Source organism: Calonectris borealis, chromosome 5 (assembly GCF_964195595.1).
Source record: "Calonectris borealis chromosome 5, bCalBor7.hap1.2, whole genome shotgun sequence".
NCBI lineage: Eukaryota > Metazoa > Chordata > Aves > Procellariiformes > Procellariidae > Calonectris > Calonectris borealis.
Window position 1 is genome coordinate 13,925,371 of NC_134316.1, and position 22,064 is coordinate 13,947,434.

Sequence of the window (22,064 nt, forward strand, 5' to 3'; positions counted from 1 at the left end):
AGGAGTGTTCTGAACAGGAATCCTGTAAGTGTATTAGCTTTGGAATAAATGGGGGAAAACCTCATGTTTTCATAAGGAAGTTGGTGTAACTTGTTATAACAGAGAGGGAAAAGTTTTTTTGAACAAGAAGTTACTATTTTAACAGTCACCCTTCAAAGCTAAACTGCACTCTGGGTGAAATTCTCTTCTTTAGAGAAAGCCAGCCCAAGCCTGTGTTTTACTTTAAATATATTTCATGGCCTTAAGAGGGCTTGAGCCTGAATGGAAGCAGAGAAACAGAGGCTTTTGCAGACTTCCTCTCTGGTGGTGATCTGCAGTCTTAGAGGGGAGTGTGCTGGCTTAGAACACAGATATGTAACGTTCAATTTGGTCAGATTATTTTTCATCAGGCCCTAATTTAGTCGAGAATCTGAACATGCATTTAATGCATGCACATATATGTACCTGGAGGCACATGGGTATCACCTAATAAAACGAACAACAGAAAAAGCTATCAAAAATGATAATAAGTTATTGATTCACAGGAGTTTATTCTTAAAACAGTTTCACAGGGTAGTGAAGCTGGCCTATTCTTCACTTTATTTACAAGGAAGCCAGATTTACAACATTAAAATGTTTCGTACTTCACAAGGTTCAGGCTATCTGCGTGTATTTTTTCTGCAAACAGGGTTAAGATACCATTTGCTCATCTGATCATTTTCAAACTGGAATAATTTTCCTACTCCTCCGTTATTTTACAGTATTGCCCAAAGATTTATTATCCTGTTCCTCTTTTATCCCTTTAACACTTTCTTCCATATATTTCTGGGTCCATTTCTCTCCTTGCCACCCACATCTGCTGACACTTCTTTTGGCACAGTGGATTTCCAGTTTGGGTTTTATGCATATATATGCATGTGTATGTGCTTGTGTATATGTGCACGTGTTTGTACTTATTTTTACCACCTTTGCATAATGTTCTCAATAGAAATATTTTTTGAAGCTCAGCTTCCTACTTACTGTGGATTTTTTGTTTAGATTGGATTTGGTTTTACTGGGAAGTGGTCCATTTTTTCAGTGCAAAATGAACGTGTTGGAGAACTAGGGTTTCTGTGCTACTTTCACCTAAACATACAACAGAGGAAAATTTGATGGGCAAAGACAAGAGAAGTTACAAGGAGAGAAGAAGATTGTAATGAGCTCATGCAAAACCCCTTTACCATCTATGGCATGGAAGTGTTGCCAGCCAAGAACAATTATATTAATGGTAACCAATCTGCCAATCATCCATATCAAGAGAAAAACAGTGTCAACAGAAGCTGAGGACCAAACCCAGTGATGCATTGCCACCGTCATAAGCCAGATATCCAAGTAACAATTACTGCTGGTAATTCATGATCTTAAAGATACGGAAAGGGAACCTTCAATGTCTCCACTGACATAGGTCTATTCTGCAGAACAAACTGGGGTACAGAGAAACCTGAGCTAGAAACGTCCTGAACCAATAATTTTTTTCCCCTTTTCTTTTGGGAATTTATGCAGATGCTTTTGAACCTGTGCAAACTTTTAGGAGGTTGCAGGTGCTAAAAGTTTACATTGGTTTTACACCATCCTAGTTGAACCACAAGCTGCCTAAGTGCAAAGAATGTTTAAGCTGTTGTATTTTGCCTCACTAGAGAAAAACTGCAGACCATGACAGACAAGATACTGGGGCACCTCTGGTCTCAGCCAGCAGGCCCTATCTTATTTTTCTAAATCCTTGTTCCCTGCACCACGGCACACAGCTTTACCAGCAAAACATTTCTGTGTTAGTGCTGAGTAGCTGTTTGCAGGCAAAGCCAGTTTCCTTGCTTCCACTGGTTTACCAAGATCATCTCTGCTTCTTCTTTGCCATGAAAAGCTGGATACAGATACCCTAAGATTTCTCTCTGTTGTGTTGACTCTCACTAAATAGCTGTGAAAATCCCAAGTACACCTAGAGCTGCACAAATAAATGTCTATACAGAGGCTTAGTAGCAAATGCTGCATCTAACAGGAGCATGGATAATGCAGAGATCCATAAACTTCAGTCAATCCTTTAAGTCACCTGGACATTTACACAATGGCACTGTGAGAACTGGTGAGTAATGACCAAGCCGTACGTTAGTACAAGTCTCACAGATTTTCAGCTCATTTGGGTCACCACCTTAGCAAACACTCTTTACCACAGATCCTCCTCCTTAGAGGGAGGAAATCTCTGCTCAGCAGCTCTGTAAAACGTATATGACGCTGAAACTTCCCCCAGGCTCGCAATGCATGTTTGAAACGGCTGCCCTGAGTCTGGGCTGACCCTCAGTACCCCGGGGGGGTATCATTATACGTTATAATACTCCTCATCCTGTGGGGATGTCCTTATTTGTGCCCACAGAGCAGCTGTCCTTGGCACACACCTCCCCTCCCAGGTCCATGCAGCAGATGTTGTGGTATTACTGGGAGCCCCAGTGGGCGCTCTGCATGCCTCACGAGGGGCACCGTGAGCCGCTGGCCTGCCCCTGAATGGAGAATTTTGGTCATTTAACTGGAAAGAAAATCTCCATGGCAACAGAAGCAGGGAGAGACCTGAACCATCACGTCGCTTCACTGCCAGGAACGGGAGGGCTGGACCCCTCGATTCGCAGTCATGGCATGGTTTGAATGCAGGTCTTAGTTCTGATTTCAACAGCCACTCCTAACCATACGATAAACCGAAGTAGACTTCTTTAATCCCAGTCCCCTCCTGATCATCATGGAAACTACACCCAGATCCAGGCTTCTCGGAGGAAGTGGCTTCGTGCTGAATGAATGTGTATTACATCTGAGTTCACTCTTACACTGAACGCCCTTGCTCATTACCTAAAACCAACTCACCACTGAAAATACTTTGACCTATTGACCTAAGATTCTCCATACAAACATATAGATGTATTCAGACAAACTTTTCACAGCTGAGCTTCTAGCATTTGCTTTACAATTGTCATAAATCCAGCTGAGGTGATATGTACAAACAAGAACAAGGAGCTACCTTCCTTACCTTCTGTGAAAAGAAAGGCACAGCTACTACCAAAATAGCGATATTTTCCCACAGGCTGCGCAGCTTGTTCATTACAATACCAAGGTTACCATCTAAGCAACCTAAAGATGTACAGACTGAAACTTTTCTTTGGTGTATCGCTCTGGAATAAGCAGGGAAGTCTCATTTTGTGAGTCCGTTCAATCTCTCAGTGCTCATAAAACTAAATACCCACCTTTTCCAGGCTAAGCTGTCTAAATGTATTTCCTGAAGAAAGGGGATGTGTTTAGCTCTTGAGAATAGGCAATTTCTTGAACTTCTGTCAAAAGAAGGAATAGTGTCTTCTAAGTCATGTGGTGATGCCCGCGTGTTGCTTTTGCTACAGTCATTAAGTTTCTGCTGCAATTCTCCTTATTAAGAGAGCTCCATAGATCTTTTCCTGTACTTTCTAAGCACACAGCTCAAGTTTCCTCTCTAACATATCATTCCTGAGCCTGATGTAAAGCTACAATCTCTTTGTGCAAGTTCCCATGCTGCAATGCATGTCGGCACACAAGTGCAGAACAGGAAACATATTTTCACTTCCTGATGGAATTTGCCACTAAATATAGTAAGCAAACATGACAAAGGAGTTTTGCTTAGGAAGTAGGTGGCAATTACATTTCAAAGGCAACCACTGACTGGCAACAGGAGTAATAAGAAAATAGATTTCAAGTAGTGCAAGCCAAGGTTTGGTACTGATGTGAAAATTACAGGTAAAAAACAACATGAAAAACAATGCATTCAATTACATGATATCATCTTTGTTTTAGGATACAAAACAATTACCTAGCCTTACAAAGAATTAATCAGGATCTGGAGGATAAACTTTATAGAATGGTAAGTTATCATAAGTGAACTTTTTTTTTTATATTAAATGTGGTTTTATGGTTCTGAAGTCACAGGACAAACATATATGTAGCTGTCACAAAAAAACCCTTATGCTCCAAATGCAGTATGCTTAAAAAAGATATATAATTTTATCAGTATCATGATCTAGAGCTCAAGCTGTGTATGACAGCATAGCTCCATCAGTTTAAATGGAGATTGCATTGGCTGATGATCTGACTGAGTAAATTGTACCTTTAAAATAATTCTGGTTAATTTAGTTAATAACTTCACGGGTTTTAAATATTTATGTTTTCATTAAGTAACAAACTTAAATAAGGTAATCCAAGGTTTTCTCATGCTTCTTAGATACTTTCACCCAGTTTTTATTAAGTGATTTAATAGAGCTTGGATGGTCTGACTTTTATATGTTGTCATAACTATCAATCTCAGTGTATTAATTTCCGATCTGCATGTGTCTGCAACCGCAATGTCAATGTCACTGTCACAGGCCAATTAGTAACTGAGAGAGGAAATCACTGCACCATTCATGGTCTCCATGTCTAGGACTAATATTATAAGACACAGCACAGTTCATTCAAAATAGTTTGATGTTAAAAAGAAATGGCAACGCCTTTAGTGTCCTGGCTCATTGCTACTGCTGCTGGGACATCATACTCAATGTTAGGAGAAAATTTACAGAGAAATGTGAGGGTAATACTTAAAGGGAAAAGAACAAGAGTTTTGAACTTCCAAATATATTTAGGTCATGAGCACAGCCTGAGCTGCTTCCTCCTCTCCCAGCTCAGTACGGTCAGTCGTCCCCTGCTCCCCTTCTGCCCAGCCCCATACCTGGCATGGCCCTGGCAAGCACAGTGCACGCACAGAAACACACAGTTTATAGGCCTGGGCAGAGTCCTGATGTACAGCTATAAGGATGCTATGATACGCCTACACAAGTCTCATATATAACATTTGCATGGGTAGGCAGCTTGGAATGAGGGGAACAGATTATTGTGCTTTGAGAGTAAATAGGGACTACGGCAACATACTGGAGAGACATCAGCCTTTACTAAGAAAGGGGAAACAAATTTTTGAAAATGTCATTGTTCTTATCTCAGGAGTCTGTTTAAATAGCTGACAATGAATATAGTACTAATGCTTTTGTAACTGGTTAACAGGGCAAAGTTACAGCTGGGTTACAGCTGATGTTTGTTCATAAATATATGTACACAGTACAAGCATAAATAACATTTGATCTCACGTTGCTGTTCTTTTTCTTCACTCTTCCTTTGCTACATTCTTTTTCCTTTTACCCAAATCACATTGGGATTTTGTCTTCATCTGTGGCTTAATATTTATTACATATGAGCTACAAAAGATAAATTAAGTAGAGTTATTCTGACTGGTACATGAAATAAAAAGATTAGAAAAATAGAAAGAAGGACTCCAGAAAATCCATACTTTTTTATAAGGTACTTCAGATCAAAGCAAAGAATTTTTAAATTGATGTTTCAGCATCTACTTCAAACCCTGAGCGATGATTTCAGAGCACAGCACAGAAAGAAGGAAGACTGGTTCCATGGAGCACTGTACCTTTCTGTATCCCACTAATATGACAGTCACTGAAGGTAGCTTTAGAGGCTTGAAGAAGATCAACCAGGCTCTGTACACCACTTAACTCCAGGCTGCTTTGCCTTCTGAAACACTGAAACTGAAGACACAAACCAAAACCAAACAAATGTCAAATGGAAACTCTATTAAAAACAAAAAGATGGGGAAAATAGTACCATATTTGATTTAGATAAGCCAAACCATTTGATTTTCAGGGCACCCCAAAAACCCTCAATACTTCAGAGAAAGTTGGATTAAATAACAGCTGGTCTGGTTAATCAGCAGCTTATGGTGGGCTGGGCTCTTGGATACCTTTCTCTCCCTTTCCTGCTTACGAGGAACAGCTGTGTTTATTTTTTTGTCTGATTTAGTCAGTTTGTCATTCCAAAATCAAAAGCCTTTGATTTCTCTACCTTTATACAAATCCAAATATATAAACCATGTGTTTACGTTCTCCCTCTCTCCCCTACCCCATCCCTCTATAGACACACACACACACACACATATATGCACTCAGATTCTTACACAAGTTTTGACCATTTATTCTGTCCAAATGCAACAAGTGGGGAAAAGAAAACCCCCAGGGCAGTGGTCCCTCGCTCCCGCTGCCTGTGGGTGACCTGGGATGCTCCCAGGAGACAGGAGATCCCTTTCTCCCCACCTCCCTGATCCACAACTCCCCCTCTTCCAGTGACTGGCCCCAGCTCGTCACCACTATCCTAGAAACTCCACCTTGGCTTCCCTCTTCTAATGTTTTTGGGTATGCTGAATGTTAAAGCCTTTCATGCCTGCTGTTGGTATAAGGAATGTAAAAAATAATCATTAATTCATCAGCAGTCACAGAAAAGAAGCTGAAGTAGCACTTATTTTTCTTCTAGGCTCTACTTCCTTTTGAGTGCTAATCTATAAAATATTTAAAAATGTTTGAAAGCACACTTCTGATCACAGCAAATGGTATCCAACTGAAACCTCTATCACATCAGAACTCAAAATAAAAATATAAAACATAAACCACAGTGTCTCTGTTGGCCAAGAGCTAAAAAATGCAATCCTGAAATCAGCGGAGAGTTTGCTGTATTTAACTGGGCAAGACTAAACGCATGATGCTGTAGAGACATATGTAGCACAGAACTAAAATTCTGCTGTCACTACTCATAAAACTCCTGTTCTTACCATAGTCGGGGTCTTTACCTGGAGAAGATTTGTTTGGTCTTGTAAGCACTGATGAAGCAGGGGAATATACAGTCTGTCTTCTTAAATAATTAAGCTTTATATTCTTTTTTTCTATTAAGATGTGGGAAAAGACGAAGCAGAGTCCTTAAATTTTGCAGTGTGATTCTATCACAGGGCTGTTCAGTTAAAGAACTTTTTATAATATCTAGTTCCAGCTATCACCAGTAGTCTTCACTTTCATTGGTCTGAGTTTCCCAAGGATGCTCTCCCATGGTCTTGCTGCTCATGAACAGCAGTTATAAGTAGATTATGCAAGTCATCCCAACCACATGTTAAGAAATCCTTTATATGATCTCAATTCAACTGTATCCTACATGCAATCCTCACTGGAATTAAGCAATGTATTTTAAAATACTGAAGTTCTAAGGCTTTTGATTGCAGTTGGTTCTGTAATTTTACCTTCAAAGCCATAAGCTAGATTTTTAATGGTGTCTACATTTGGGAATAACTGTTAGATACCTAATAATAGCTGCTTAATAAACCTAACCGCTAATGAAAATCGCACCCATTTCCTCTCCTCCATCTGCATTTTTAATGTTCTTGAAAAACCTGATCTTAGAAATCCAGCTGTAAAGAGCTCATGAGACCATATTCTCCAGAAACACCCTAAAATATGTCTTTTGTAACTAGAAAGTAATAATTTGACAGACAGACTGCTTGATGGTATAGGCTCACTTCTCATGCAGTCCTTCAAGAGGCCAGAATGTAAACCTCTGCTCAGTCTAAAGTGCGTGCTGTCTGCATCTAATACAAAAATACACAGGCAGCATTGGAGGTGGACAAGGAAGGTGACAGCCCTGTGGTAAGGAACAGAGCCCTCTGGTGAGCAGGGGAACCAGCAGATAAATCAATGCACCCACTTCGTAAACCCTTACTCCTACATACCCCTTGGTCTGCTGACCCATCTCTCTCAAGACTGCTGCCAAGCCAAAATCTCTGGTTCTTCAAAGTGTCATACACCAGTCCTGTTGGGTTTGGTTGCTGTTTTTAAGGAAGGAAATTGCTATCTTCTTTCTCAGTGCCAGTTCAGGACCTTTCAGCAGCATAGGCAATACTGAATGCTGTCAGACATCAAGGACGTGACTGGACTCCTACGCTCTGCGGTGTAGGAGATGCTGGGCACCAGCTCCACCAGCCCTGCCAGGCTCCCCAACACAGCCCCAGCCACTGGGGCTTTGGTTTCCCCCTCTGCAAAGCCAGCATCATCCCACACAGTGCATTATACATTTTATCATCTGTCAATATGAAAACCATTACATCACATTAATGCCTGATTTTTCATTTACATTAAGGAAGGCTGGGGGGTGTGACTCAGCCATAAAGTTGGAAGAAATTATTCTATAAACCAGCAGTAAAGAGGGATTTGTGTTAAGGACGGTCAGGTCTGAAACGCTGCAATATCTGAGCACTGCACTGATTTTTATCCTGTTTCTTCCTCTGCCTATGAGCTGGGCAGCACTAAGAGGTACAGCAAATACTTTATGCTCAATGTTATTAAGAGTTATTTATCCAGCTCTTGAATATCTGGGGCTTTCCAGGCTGCTGGCCGTAATACATACCCAAGCATCTCCAGCTGGGGAAATCCCATGATTTAAATATGAGCTGAGCAATTTTAAGTGGTGCTGTGAGACTTTGTGTCAGGGACATGTTATTTCAAAGGAAGCAGCTTGCTGGGTGTCCAGGAAGGTAAAGAATGTGGAAAGTGGTGAGGAATTTGTATTCAGTGAGGCATTAAAAGCACCTAACTACCAGGGCGAGCCCAGCACTTCGGCTTTGGAATTTAAACCAGTTGCTAGATTGCACCTGAGTTTCCCATGACAGCTACCAGTCACCCCCCAATATGGTTTAAACCATAAGTGAAAGATGAAGACAATGGAGAAAAAGCTTATTTCTGACACAAACCTAAGGAAAGCAGAAGCCCAACATGTTTAGGTTCCTGCATGGAGGACGATGACTTTGACAGTGACTTTGAACGGAGTGACTTAAAGCACATCTTTTTCATTTTCTTTCCTTTATGAAGAACAACTTGCTTCCCCCCTCCACTGTATGTCCCATGAAAATCAAATAGAGATGACCTAAATATACTTAAAAGGATTTGCATCCCAAAGACAAGAAAAGTCTAGTCAGCTCAACCTGACAGGCTCATTTGCTCACATTCAGTGAAGACAGCTGTGAATTTCAAGAGAAATTTATACGGGTTGGTTAGTTAAGACAGAAGCCAGAGAAGGTCCATCTTTTGTGGACTAAAACAACTTCAAAACAACATTTCTAAGGAAGGAAATGGCCATAAATGCTACAGAAACAAGTCATTTATAAAAATAGCAGTCGAAAAAATGCATTTCTAAGAGGCCTTTAGGTTTCATCTTTTTATGCTTACAGGCATTTTGTACTAAAGATTTCCATGTCTCACTAACTCTTTTCACACTCATTTCCCAGGTAAAAAAATATTGTCAAACAGGCAATAAGACCAGCCTTTTAAACCCACACACATCAACACACAGGCTCAGACTGAGTAGATCCATCAGTTCAAATAAATGAATCCTCCTGGGTAAGTTGGGAACAAGACTCTGCATCACACGAGCACAGAAGTGCATGCAGGCTTTCAGACATCCTCAGTCCTTTCTCTCTCTGAGATTCATTTCCCATTGTTATCCCACCGTTATGTGGCTGGCAGGGTGATCCTTCTTCCCAAGAGACTCGTAAGGCAGTCCAGCCTCTTCCTAATTGCTGTAGATGAGAATGACATCATGAGAGACTGTTCTGGAAACTACTTTCTTTTTTTCCAAAGCCATGGGAAGGCTTCCGCTCTGTCTCTCCCTCTTAGTAGGACATTTTCCACAAGTACCAGCAGCCTAAGGAAGCGGTGAAGTGACAATAGACACTTCTCACTCCAACATCCTCTCTATTGCATGACGATAGAGCTCCAGAGCTCTTTCCTTCTCAGCATGTGTCTTATCTCTTGGCCACGGCTATGCATTTCTGTTACCTGAGGTTTTTGATCATTTTCTTCACCCTGATCTCCATGGTTTGGCCTCTGTCTCTCAGGACACCCCCTGGGCCTACCATCTTGACCAGCTGGGAATAGAAAAAGCTGTTGTTTTCAAAGTAGCTGAAAAGAATAGACATATTTCTGGGATGTGGGTATCTTTGACCTCTGCCTTCCTTGTAAGTGCCTTGGCCCATTGTGATTATCTGCCAATTCACCACAAAGAAAGGGAAAGCAAGAACAAGTAAGAATAAACTTGAAAAGGTGTTGTGTAGCAGGCACTTCAGATCTCAAAGTCATCTATGAATGTGGAAAACAAGGCACAAAAGAGCCAAGTGTCTTGGCCAAGGTCATCAAGAAGCAAGGAGCAAATTTCCGAATAATTTCTAGGTCTTCTCTATCGAAATCCACTGCCTACAAAAAAGATCACAGGACTTCCTATGTTCTCTTAGATATAATTTACGATGCCAGTTACTTATCTCCTGTTTACAAAATAAACAGAAAATGGCAAGGACAGGATTTATCACAGTTAAAAAAAAAAAATAGAAGAAAGGGAAAAAAAAGCATATACAAGCAGAGTATTGGTCCATTTAGTCCAGGTCCCTACAGGGGGTTTCTGTCATCTGTTTCTATAATCTATTTTATTTCTAAACAAAGAAAATTACTTTTTGGAAATAGTACAGCAGCTACAGAACTCAAAACCATGTCATTTTGTCTGTACAGGAGGGAATGTGGCATTGATTGAGATAAGAAAACAATGTCTTTTGTGGAGAGAAAATGAAAAGAGGGATGGAGAAAGTCTGATTTGTATATTGTCTTGTTCTAATTGTACCCCTTATGCTCACAGAACAGTACTACAGGTGTGTAGGATCATCAACATCAGATCTTTGATCAATTTTATGATCACAAGTGGCCTGTACCTCCAGCAGAGTCCTCTTTGCTCACTAGAGATGTAATATGTAATCTTGTACTTTTTTTCTTTTTCTTTTTTCCTCCAGAAACAAACAGTTCTTTTTTCAACCTACTGTCACTAACACAGCCTCAGAAGATACTATTACATTGACTTTAGGAAATAAGCATCAATCAACACCATCCCTTTTCCCTCCAGCTACAATTTATTTAGCATTTTATTATCCAGCAGGGCTCTACCCTGGCAAGGCATGCCACTGATGTGAAATGTGGGAGATGATAGGTACATAGGAAGACTATGAGCACATTTTGTCAACTTAACCTAAATTTCTAGCAGAAACAGCAGAGGCTGTGAAGCTGACTAGCCAGCTTAGAAAGGCTTTTAATAAGCTTATAGGTAAGATTTCTTTTCAAGCATAATTGCAATGCTGGGAGACCAAGGAAGGTGATGGCAAGTAAACCCATCCCTCTGGCTTCCAACAAGTTGGTCCTGCTGTCAGTGGGGTTAGGCAATGAACTGATTATGTTCAATTATAAACAGCAAATCCTCAGTGCTGCTGATTTCCTGAAGAACTGGTCCTAAGTCAGCAAGATAAAACAGCTACAAACTGAGAAGAAACTTTTTGCCACAGAAGATATCTAGTGCCTGGAGTAAAGTCCTGAGCACTTGAAAAAGATGAGCAGCCAGCTAATTCATGCTTAGAGGAGCAATCAGCATGTGCAGTGATACCCCGTTCATGCATATTTTATATCAAAGAGTATATCTAAGCAGAACCCAGGCCAGGAATCACAGGACCCTTCCCCAGCCTAGGCCAAGTTTGTTTGCAGGCATCGAATTTAGAGAAAGTATCCCTGTTTATAACTTAAATTTGCTGCTCAGATTTCCATTCCAAAAGAGCTGGATAAGAGATGACAGGTGCCTTTACCCCGAGCTCATGTAAGACAAAGGGTGTTCATTGAACTGAAAACCTCAGGAATATTTCCAGATGACACTGTGACAAGACAACCTTTAGCAGGAGGTGCAGATGTAAGCAGTTTTTATTATAATGTCCTTCTACATAGTGTATGCCATCTAGGTTGGCCTTATTTCAAATAAGGAGCAAACCCCTACAGCTGTCAGCGACAAGTTGTATGAACTGACATACTCTGCTCAGAAAGGCAATATTCCCATTGACCTCAGTCAATGCATGCTTGCCCCCTTCAAGAAACATTAAAGATCAACACCAGTACTTTTTGTACTGGGAAGACAAATAATCATCCTGCTTATGTTTTACAAATCACTTGCAAAGAAAAGCATGCCTTTACTTCACAAGCAGCACCTTGACAGCACTTGGCTAAGCAGATTTCTTTCTGTGATACGTTATTAATTATACACCAGTGTTGATTTTTTTTTTCTTTCGTTTACTGCTATGGAATTACATTTCAAGCCTATGACATGGTGTAGTCAAGGAAACAAATCTTTATAAGACCTTTGCTAGTACAAGGTTGAATATGATATTAAGAGCAAATCATTCTTCAAGTGAAATGTCATAGAGCATGAGATCAAAATCCTCAGACAGAACACGATAGCCCCACAATGTTATCTGTAATAACATTACACTGTTTGGAAATCAGAAAGAGAAATCGGATTCTGCTGCAGGTCATTTTTTAATCAGAAACCAGTGTTGTTTATTAAAAAGGATAAGTCCTATAATTTAACTCTGATGGACAAATTAGATCAGGTCAGTAATTTAGACTTGAGGCAATACATCATTTATCAGAGAAAAAGATGCTGCTTATTTCCATAGCTCTGTTTTGCAGAATAAATCTTTTAAAGTGTTATGGGCACAGAAGATGCATTGGTAGCACATCCATATCTCCAGTTCCTCTGATCAATCATAAAAAGAAGAAAATGCCAAGCTTGAACATCCCACTAAGAATTATATTCCTGTATTTTTCTTCTATCAAAAGGTCCACAGCAATCAGAGAAAAGTGTTAAAAAGATAAACTCTGTATGCCTAAACTATACCCTCCTCCTCTTGCAACTCTTTCAGTAGACAGGCAAAGTGGATTATAACAATTTCAGCTGACAGATAAATCTCTCTTTCCTGACAAATTCCTTTCTTGCTTTGTCTTTCCCTTGGTTTCTCTTCCTGAAATCCATCCCCAACTCTAAATAACTTTTCCCTCTTATACAAGCCATTTTTTTTAATCCTTTACGTCTTGGAATCCCCTTGGTGCTGGACTTGCATCTTGGAAACAACTGACCAGGCACACACAAGCACATCAGAGTATCTCAGTAAAGTATTTTCTCATTCTTCTCCTCTGTCATTTCTTAGGTATGTCTTGGCTTTGTTTTCTGTGTCTTCTCTCTGATAGCCTTGTTTAATTCTGCATCATCAGACAAAATAGTAAGAAACAGGTAAAAGCAAATGAAGGCATTTGAGAGCAATTGAGAGCAGAAATATCTTGCTGGTCACGTAATATGTGGATTTCACTATCTGCTGGATTTTCTTAAAACTGTTTCCTTCCTAGCCATATTTTCAGTCTTGCTGCCTCTATACGTTTCTCAATTATTGCAGAAGATATGTATGGAAAAATACATCTCTCATTTTGGAAAATGGTGAATATCCCAAACATTCACAATGTGACTACGGATTTTTTCAATGAGCTTAAATTAACTAAATTCATACTTTTGACTATTCTTCTCCAATGTACCATAGAATAATCTGGCATGAGAAGGATTAGAAAAGACTTCATTTAATTATATGCTCTGTCTGAGCAAATACAATTCAATTAAGGAAGATGTGATTATTGAATCTAAAATGCATTAGCATCCATCAATCAGCCGTATGAGCTTTAGATTAATAAATAGTTCTTTTACAGTTACCCAACTACTAGACAGAGAATCAGAATTAAAACCTCTAATAGAATTAGCCCAAGTCTCTCAGTGCAGTTTTTAAGGCATAATTTACTGAATGGATCTTTATGCACCAGCTGTAGTAAGCTCAATGAAGTTTGATCCAATGTTGGGTGATATTAAAGTAGTACCGGATTCTGTTTTGACGGAAAATGTAGTTTTCTGTGTTGCTGGACTAATTGAAGAGAGCACAGTACAATACATTGGGAAGTTTTTGTCTCAAATTACCTGATACTTTAAGGTTTCTTTCAAATTTCTATACTTTCCTGTTTAAATATTTTAGCAATTTTTCTTTCAAATTTCTAGTGCGGAAATGGAGAGATATCAAAGAATGCAGTGCATTTATAGACAAAGGAAGTCAAATAAAGTAAAACTTTAATTTCTATACAAGATGTGAGGAAAGCAGATTAAAGTCTATCAGAGATGTCCAAGTTATCTATTATTCTTGATAAGATAGATTTAATTCCCTCTAAAAGGGTGCAGCCACTCAATACCCAACTCAAGATGCTAATGAGAGGTGTCTCAATGAGGAATGCAGTTTTCTTAGACTTCCAAAAACAGCCTAGTAAAAAAAGTAGGGAGTGCAAAATATGGCCGTGTCAACCTGTTGCACTAACATTTCCCACAAGTAAAGCTCAAGCCATCTGGCTTTCTGGGATTGACAGGAGGAGGAAGCTGAGTGAGAAAAACCCTCCCCTGGAGCCACCCCAGGAGTGGCAATAGCTCTGTCCTTGGCTGGAGTTGTGGGACAAGCCCACCCCATGAACAGGAGAGACCCCTGCACTGGATACTGCCAGCAGGTCGCAGAAAGAACTTTTTCTCCTCAGGCTGAACGTCTCTGCTTAATCACTCCTTTTTTTTCCCAGCTACATGTTTCTTCCTAGAGTGCAATGGGGAGGGAAATAGTCTGTAAGCAGGAGAGATGCTGACAGCCCCGTGTGACACTCTCAGCTGTCTCCTCTTCCCTTCCCAGGGTGACTGGAGAATTATCTCCCCATTAGATGCCTCCCCAGTACCTGCTCTGCTCCTCTGTGAATTTTTATACTGTTATATTAATATATCTACATCTCAGGGTTCCCAGTTACAGTGACACAGGAGCTCAGTAAATATAACATCACAGGGAGAAAATTCATTTGAACAAGGCTTATTTTACTCTGTGGTGACGCACGTAATGGGCTTTATCTGCTGCAATGAGATTTTGATAAACCCTCACTACATGGTCTTGCCCAGCTTCCCATTGCTCAACTTCCAGGAATTTGTCTTCTGGGTAAATGGCCAGAGATGAGAAATAAAGAATATCATCTACTCCATGAGGAAGAAACAATACAGGCCAGAAGCCCTTTTAGAAGAGACTGCTAAAGGATAATGGATCTGCCTGCTTCCTCCAACATTTTAACTTCCTTAAACTGATTTAACACAATTTTAAGGGCTCAGAGATTAGAATGAGGAATTTTACTGGCAATTTCCCCACAGGGGTTAATGCCAGCTAGCTTTGTTGTCTCCAAAAGAAGAATTCCCAGTAGACTGCTGAAAGACAGGAGCCATTCATATAATTCCTGGTCAGAGAGCATTCCTCTTTTACAAGTAAAACAAGATAGAAAGCAGGATGCCCCGGAACAGAGTTGCTAACTAGGCGTGTGGCTTTAGGTGGCGGGTTTGGGCTCTGTGGAGTCCTGATCCATTTGCTGTTTGGTTTAGCCATACTCTGCTAAAACAAATAGGAAATTACTGTCTGTGGAAACGGTGAGCTATACCAGCCAGGCATCAACCTAAATAACAAAAAAGAGATTGAAAGGCAAAAATAAAGTGTTCTCATTTGCCATAAAATCAAGGTGTCAAGGATAAAACCAATCCAGTCACCAAGGGGTATGAAAGGACACTCTGTAGCTGCCTATATGCCAGCACTAAGAATCTAGTAATAACTAGAAGAATTGGAAGCAATGCGTGTGCATTGGTGCCAGACTGTAACTGAAGCTGTAACTAACGGAAAAGACTTGTGCAACTAAAATGGTTAAATCAGCTTGTTTGGGATAGATCAAGTGGATTGCAGAGCTTGGGATTGGCACTCTGTATTGCGCCTGGCAACTCTAAAATAGTAGTCTTGAATATTCCTGAATTATTAATGGAAGGCAGAGGCAGATCACATGCTGGTCTTTGCCTGCTACAGACCATCACATTGCAACGGGTTGTGCAATAGCTCTATAAACAGCTATTTGTAGCATACAGAGAAAAAAATGCTGTCATCTTTACCTTTAATGACCTATGCTGATAGTCACATACAGCCAGTACAGAGCTCTTTAGAAGTGGTTAAAAAAAGTTATAACAACAATTTCCTGATTATGAAAATGCTGCATTAAACATGAAGGAATTCTCTCTTTGCCTTCATTATGATAAATATGGGGACTCATCTTTGAACTAAAATTAGTTGTAGCTTAAGGGTAAGAGATCATGAATTTGTTACATTTGATATCTGTACACAGAATAAAATCCAAACCAATGATACATGTATTTAATGCAAAAAAGAGTGAATCTTGCAAAACTGATAATTATTTTGAGCCAAACCATCTGGGAGAAAAGATTTTCAACACTTATCAATCACCATTCACATTGTTTTGCTAAAAACAGATCTAAAACAGATTTAGGAAAAAAGAGAAGAAAGCTATGATTAAAAAACTTGAAGAGAAGAAGTAAAAATTGCTACATAAAATGGAAACTGTACAAGTAGCAAGTGGAAAAAAGAACTGATAGCGGTCAATACCAATTACAAGCCCTGAAATATTGGGAATAGATAGAGGAAGCAAAAAGATACAGAAAAATAATTTGTAAGATATTAGGTATAATAACGCAGCTGAAGTTCATATATCTAGAAGAAATTTAAACAATGACTTTGGTATTTTACCTACTAGGCACGGTGGAGTGTACATTGGCTTTAGTACTGTAATGGAGGAGAACTCAATGAGCTTTTTGTGTTCAGGAAAAGAAGATATTTTTATATCATGAGATGACAAAATATTTTGTATTTTGACAGTAACTGAGGATGGTAGTAAACACAGATAACTAAAAATGGATGATTTTAACTTAGCAACTCTTTATAAACACGGTTTCAGGTTTTGAAATGACCATATCAAACATGCATTTGAGGTTTTAATCTGTATTACTAAGAAATCTGAGAACCATGGAGAATTTCTAGAAGATTGAAAGAAAACTAATATGCCATTATATAAAAAATGGAAATGCAATGACCAGTGAACTAGAGGTCTTATTATTTTTTTCCTAAGAGCTTCACTCTCAGCCTCCTACTAGATTTTCAACAAAGCTAATACAAGGAAGCACTAGTTGGAACTTAAGGCAAAATGTGTGCTTCATGTCCCCTACTTTTAGCTTATTAATTAAGTATAAGGGCTCAGCTAGTCCCCAGGCTCCTCTCTAGTCGAATAAGAGATAGAAACACCTCTACAGGTGACTGTGTCATCTTAAAACAGGTGTCTAAGCACACAGGCATAAACACCCTTTGGACACATCTCTTCCTCATGAGTAGAGACTGCACAAGCATCTTTATCCAGTGCTTTACTTCTAGATGGTGAGATGAGGTTAAGTTATGAGAGGTGAATACCAGGCTCCGGTGACTGCGATAATACTCTGTCATTCAAAGCTATCAATCCCTTCCTATGTTCACCCTGCATATCTATGTTTCTTCTTTTGTGTCCTAAAAGAGTAATACAGTTAAGATGATCCTTAAGAAGAAAAAAAGACTGAAGACTTGAAAAATCTAAGTAAAGCAGAAAAAAACCTAGTCCAATCCATTAAAAGTTGTGCCATGAAATTTGATTTTCTTGAAAACAATGTATCAAACTGGGAAGTATAGCAAAACAACTATTAAAACCAAGTCAAGAATCATTATTTCAGTATGCAGAGCTTTCCTCAAGGGCCTGAAGCATACTTCCTTTTCTAAATACGGTTTTGATATTTACTGTGCTCTATTAAGCCAGGAGCACTGCAGAATTAGCAGATAGCTACCCAGTCCTGCTACCCAGGACATTTATGATGAGAGTTTCAGATTTATTTTTTCTTTACATACATTATCTAAACATCATACTCATATTCTGGGCATGATTCTCTAAGTTCAATATCAATAACTGTTCAGTAGTATGTTGGGGTGAGAGGATATGGTCTTGTATAGATGACAGTACAAGTAGCATCCCTAAATATCATTCTATGTTTAGCAGGGTACAAAATCTCATATTTTGCTCTTTCCTGGCTTAGCTGTTCCTGTTGTTCCAACAGTGCTTTTTAAAACAAAACAGTTCCTTTACCAAGGCCTGAGGGTTATAAAAGCTTTGATTCATTATAAAGGGGAGATCAGATTTAACCTGAAGTGAACAAAGACTTTGCACATCCTGAAGTGTGTCTCTGTAGCTTAAAGCCTGTGGGTTTTTAAATCAAAATCTGATGAGCTCTAAGGGCTTAGATCATCCTCTCCTAAGGTCTCAACTGTTGGAGAAAGCCTCAGAGGAAGGTCATTTCTACAAAGATCCTCTCACAAATTTTCTGAGCCTCTCCACCTGCTCTCATCTTTGCTCGCAATCCTCCTTTTGCCAAACATGCTAAAGCCAGCTCAGCTTTGTAGCAGCATATTGGGTTTTGAAGAGTTGCTGTAGTCCTCTGCTGTGTGATGAGTTTGCAGTGTGTCCACACATCTTTTCTAATCCTATTCAGACTTTGTTCCCTCCTCCTGCATCAACAACAGATGTCCTAAGTAATTCTGCAGAGATTTCCAATATTGCAGTATGGGAAGTTCTTGCTCATGATGTCAAAATTTGCTAACTCAGTTGTGAGAGACCAAGATTCCTGACTCCGTCTTCTAAATGAGTGACTTTCTTAGGACTTTCTATTTGTGCCGTTACACTACCAAGTGAGTTTAAAGCAAGTTTATGCCTGAAGAGAAAGAGTGACAAGATCAGGTTTAATAGTGTCAATGTAGGTTTCATAGTATAAATGCAATCGTATTTTTAAGCATAACCTTGCATCCATAGAATTCAATAGCAAAACTCTGGGGGTGAGATATAGGTACCAAAGTCAACTCTTAGCTGCAACTTTTTCTGGTTGAAAATGACTCAGTAATTGGATGAATACTTCCTTCTGATGAGATCCATGATTTTCTATTCAAAACACAAAGCTCCACCGCACACCTCTCCTTCTGGAGTATGAAATAGGCAGTAGGCTGGGGGGCTCTTGGCAGCAGGTTGTTGTTTTTTGCTGGTTTGGTTTTTTTTTTTTTTGACAATACAGTTTGTTCGTATAGGCTCAAAACGTCTGTAAATCCTTATAAAGTTACACCACTTCTTATGGAGTAGGAGACACTGTATTTTCACATTCCCCCTAGATTAGAAATGTATGCTGTATATTTGTCCTGGTAATGCTTAAAGAGTCACCTGTGTAGAAGAAAGCTGAAGCTAGAGCATGAGGTGCACGAGAAAAGTGTCCTCAGTAGGTGCCTAGTTACAGAATAGGACCAGCTATTGTCCTAGAGAGGATGGTGTGGGTACAAAAGTAAAGAAATCATGCTTACAGTGGGCTGAGAGAGTAGGATATCACTGATGGGGAAGAAAGCTTTCAGTCCAGACAGGGGGATTGCATCCAATAAGTCTTCAGATGATTGACAGCCTTAATGGGAGCAGGCTGGTGGTTGGGAAATGATGGCTAGAGAGAAAAGAGAAATGTTTCTCCATGACCACAGTTTGTCAGTGGGAGGTCTGGTCTCACACGGGAAGAGTGCAATAGATTGTGAAGTGGAAAGAAGTAACAGGAATTGACAGCAGAAATGAAGAAGGAGCAGAACGGTGGTATAAACTGCTGTCTTTATAGCAAAACGGGACCCTGGAGAATAACTGTTTTCATGGATACAATCAAACACCTGCACCAAATGAAAGGTGCCAGGAGGAAGGGAAAATACTCTTTGTTGGTATCTTCTACTTTAATGTGTTTAATAACTGTGTAGCTGACTTCTGCACAGCTTGGCTCTGGCAGCCAGGATTATTTAATGCCATAATAGACAAGTTAACCGACAATTTTATAGAAAACATTAACATTGCAAATACAGACATTAGCAAGTTTGGCAAGTTTGATAGAGGCTGTATCAATCATTTGTATTACTGTTGAACTGAAACTTTTCTGCCCTGAATCCCTGGGTACAGTACAAAGAATTAAAATTCAGCAGTACAAATATTTAAGCATGAGCCAAGTTAAACAGGGGGAGGTCTTAAATCAAAACCTTCTCAGCAGGACATTGTTATACCAGGAGAGAGTTTTTAAACTTGAAGTAAAAGCTCTTAACCTAAGGGACTTTATACAAGCAATTAAGATAACCAAAGGGCAACATCGATAGATATTAAGGCGTAGCTTATTACAGCATACACTGCATAAGAAATTCTGAATTATATTAAATTGGGATGCCAAGAATTTTGGAGGAACACAGATTGTTTCACAGGGAAAGGATATGAAAAGTCAGTACAAGCAAGAAGGACTGGAGATACATCTTGGACCTGGCACTTAAAGGAACTTGGAAGGCAAAATTTTATACGTGGTCTAGCTGGGGTTTCAACAATTCGGTAAAGCTATTTAGCATATTAGCTAAATACAATAATAAGTTCCTGAAGTGATCAGAGTAGGAATATTTTTTAGCACCCAACTGAGGCAGACAGAGTAGAAAGTCTAGGAACGTAGCTGTTAAAATATCACAAGCATCTGTCAATCCTGTCTTGTCTGCTGTGTCCATCGACAGCAGAATTGCTTTTCCTCGTGCTGCTAAGGTACCGTATAGCTATCTCTAATTATATTTATTGTAGGAAGACAGATGGTCTGACTTTTCAAAAATATATATTTCCATTATTATGTCAAAATTGGGGAATCTGCTGGTGGAAGAAAGAGTTTGTATGCAAAACAGTCTGGAAGAGATTAATTCCTAAATAAAGTCTCTTCTGATAATAGTAACACAAAAGCAGTTCTTACCCTTCTGAGCTAGGAAAAACCTTGAACACACTTTAAGACTTGCCGGAGCCCTGCCCATTAAGTTCAACATATGCTAACGCTCTTCCAGTTAATCAGCAGATACTGCCATCCATTCTCATTAGACTAAATCTGTTCCTTGGGAGATATCCCAATAAACTGGTGATCCCAATTAAACTCTTTCCAATTAATTTGCACTTCATGGGGGTTTTAATTTTATTTCACTTAAATCCAGTCTGAGACTTCTACTATCCTGTGTGTGACTTCAGCAGCAGTTTTGCTATAAATAGGGGCTACAGAATGCATTCCAGAGAAGGGATAAGTCTTATGGAGATGCTAGTTTTTAAAGCACTTCCTGATATTTCAAAGTGTGGATGTTGAATGGCAAAGTGCTTCACTGGATCTGAAGAACCACAGCCTCACTCATCAGTTCCCATGCGTGGTTGTCTTACCACCTCCATGGACTCCAGGGTTATTTCTTCCAGGCGTCTTCCACCTTTCCCCGTGTCCATTAGATTTCCTTCCCAGAGAAGACCTCTCCAGCTGCTGTATGCTCACAAGGAAAAATTACAACTTACTCAGTACTTTTCAACGAGACAGTGCTGTGCTTAAGCCTCTGTTAAACGTGTTATATACAAAACCTTCACTCTTTTCTTAAGCGTAATAGTGGTTAGTCATAAGTGACTGGCTGTATGCTTGCAGCAATCTTCTAGGTTTAGGGCTGAAACTCAGACACCTGCTTTGCCATAATGAAGAATGAAAAATGTCCAAGATGGAAGAGGAGAGTTTCTTGCATTTGCCAACCCCACAACTCTCAAATTTGTTTTTCAACAATAGCTGATGGATTAATACATAATTTTTGATTTTTTAACAAACAAGTGTAGAAGTCAATAATTCAAAAGAGTAAGCAGCCAGGTATCTACAAGATTAATTTCTCATGATAATTGAAAAAAACACCTTACATTTGCACTATGAAAAAGAGGATAATTTAAACATATTTGTACAGGAGCCAAAATAAAGGGCAGGTAAATCTTATATTTCAGTTGCCAGGTTAACATGAACATGTAATTGGGAAAATACATGAATCCATTGAGTACAGACCAACTAAGGCTCTATGTCTTAGGCCAGTAGTTACCATCCTTCACTCCCTGTAGCAGATGCCTTCTGTATCTCTTCAAGCAAACATTGAATGATTCAGATATTACTCATGGCCTGAATGTAGAATCAGCTACCGGTGAGGTGCTCTTACTGGTGTTCCTTATAACCTGGATCCCATTACATTCAGCTATACCCACAAGTATATATTTTATTCTGCTATCATGTACATACAGCAGCCCAGACAGAGTACCTCTACCCATAGAAGCAGAACTAGTGAATTTGCAGAACAGAATGACAGTTAATTCAGTGAAGAACAGCTAGAATTACAACCGAAATGTGTCTGAGATACACATGGCTTTCAGGTGTATGATGTACCTTTTCCCCAAGAAAAAGGAGGACAGAATGGGCTTGTGGGGTGATAGATTTGGAATAGGATAGATTTGGGC

The 22,064-nt window shown here is 39.5% G+C and overlaps 1 protein-coding gene across 1 annotated transcript in view; it reads left to right on the forward strand.

The window, feature by feature from the left end:
* The window catches only part of BEGAIN (brain enriched guanylate kinase associated), a 165,946-nt gene that overhangs the window by 106,737 nt on the left and 37,145 nt on the right, over window positions 1–22,064 (forward strand). Inside the window, exon 6 of the mRNA XM_075151084.1 lies at window positions 3,820–3,886. Within this exon, the coding sequence (XP_075007185.1) occupies window positions 3,820–3,886 (67 nt within the window). The remainder of the gene's footprint in view (window positions 1–3,819; window positions 3,887–22,064) is intronic.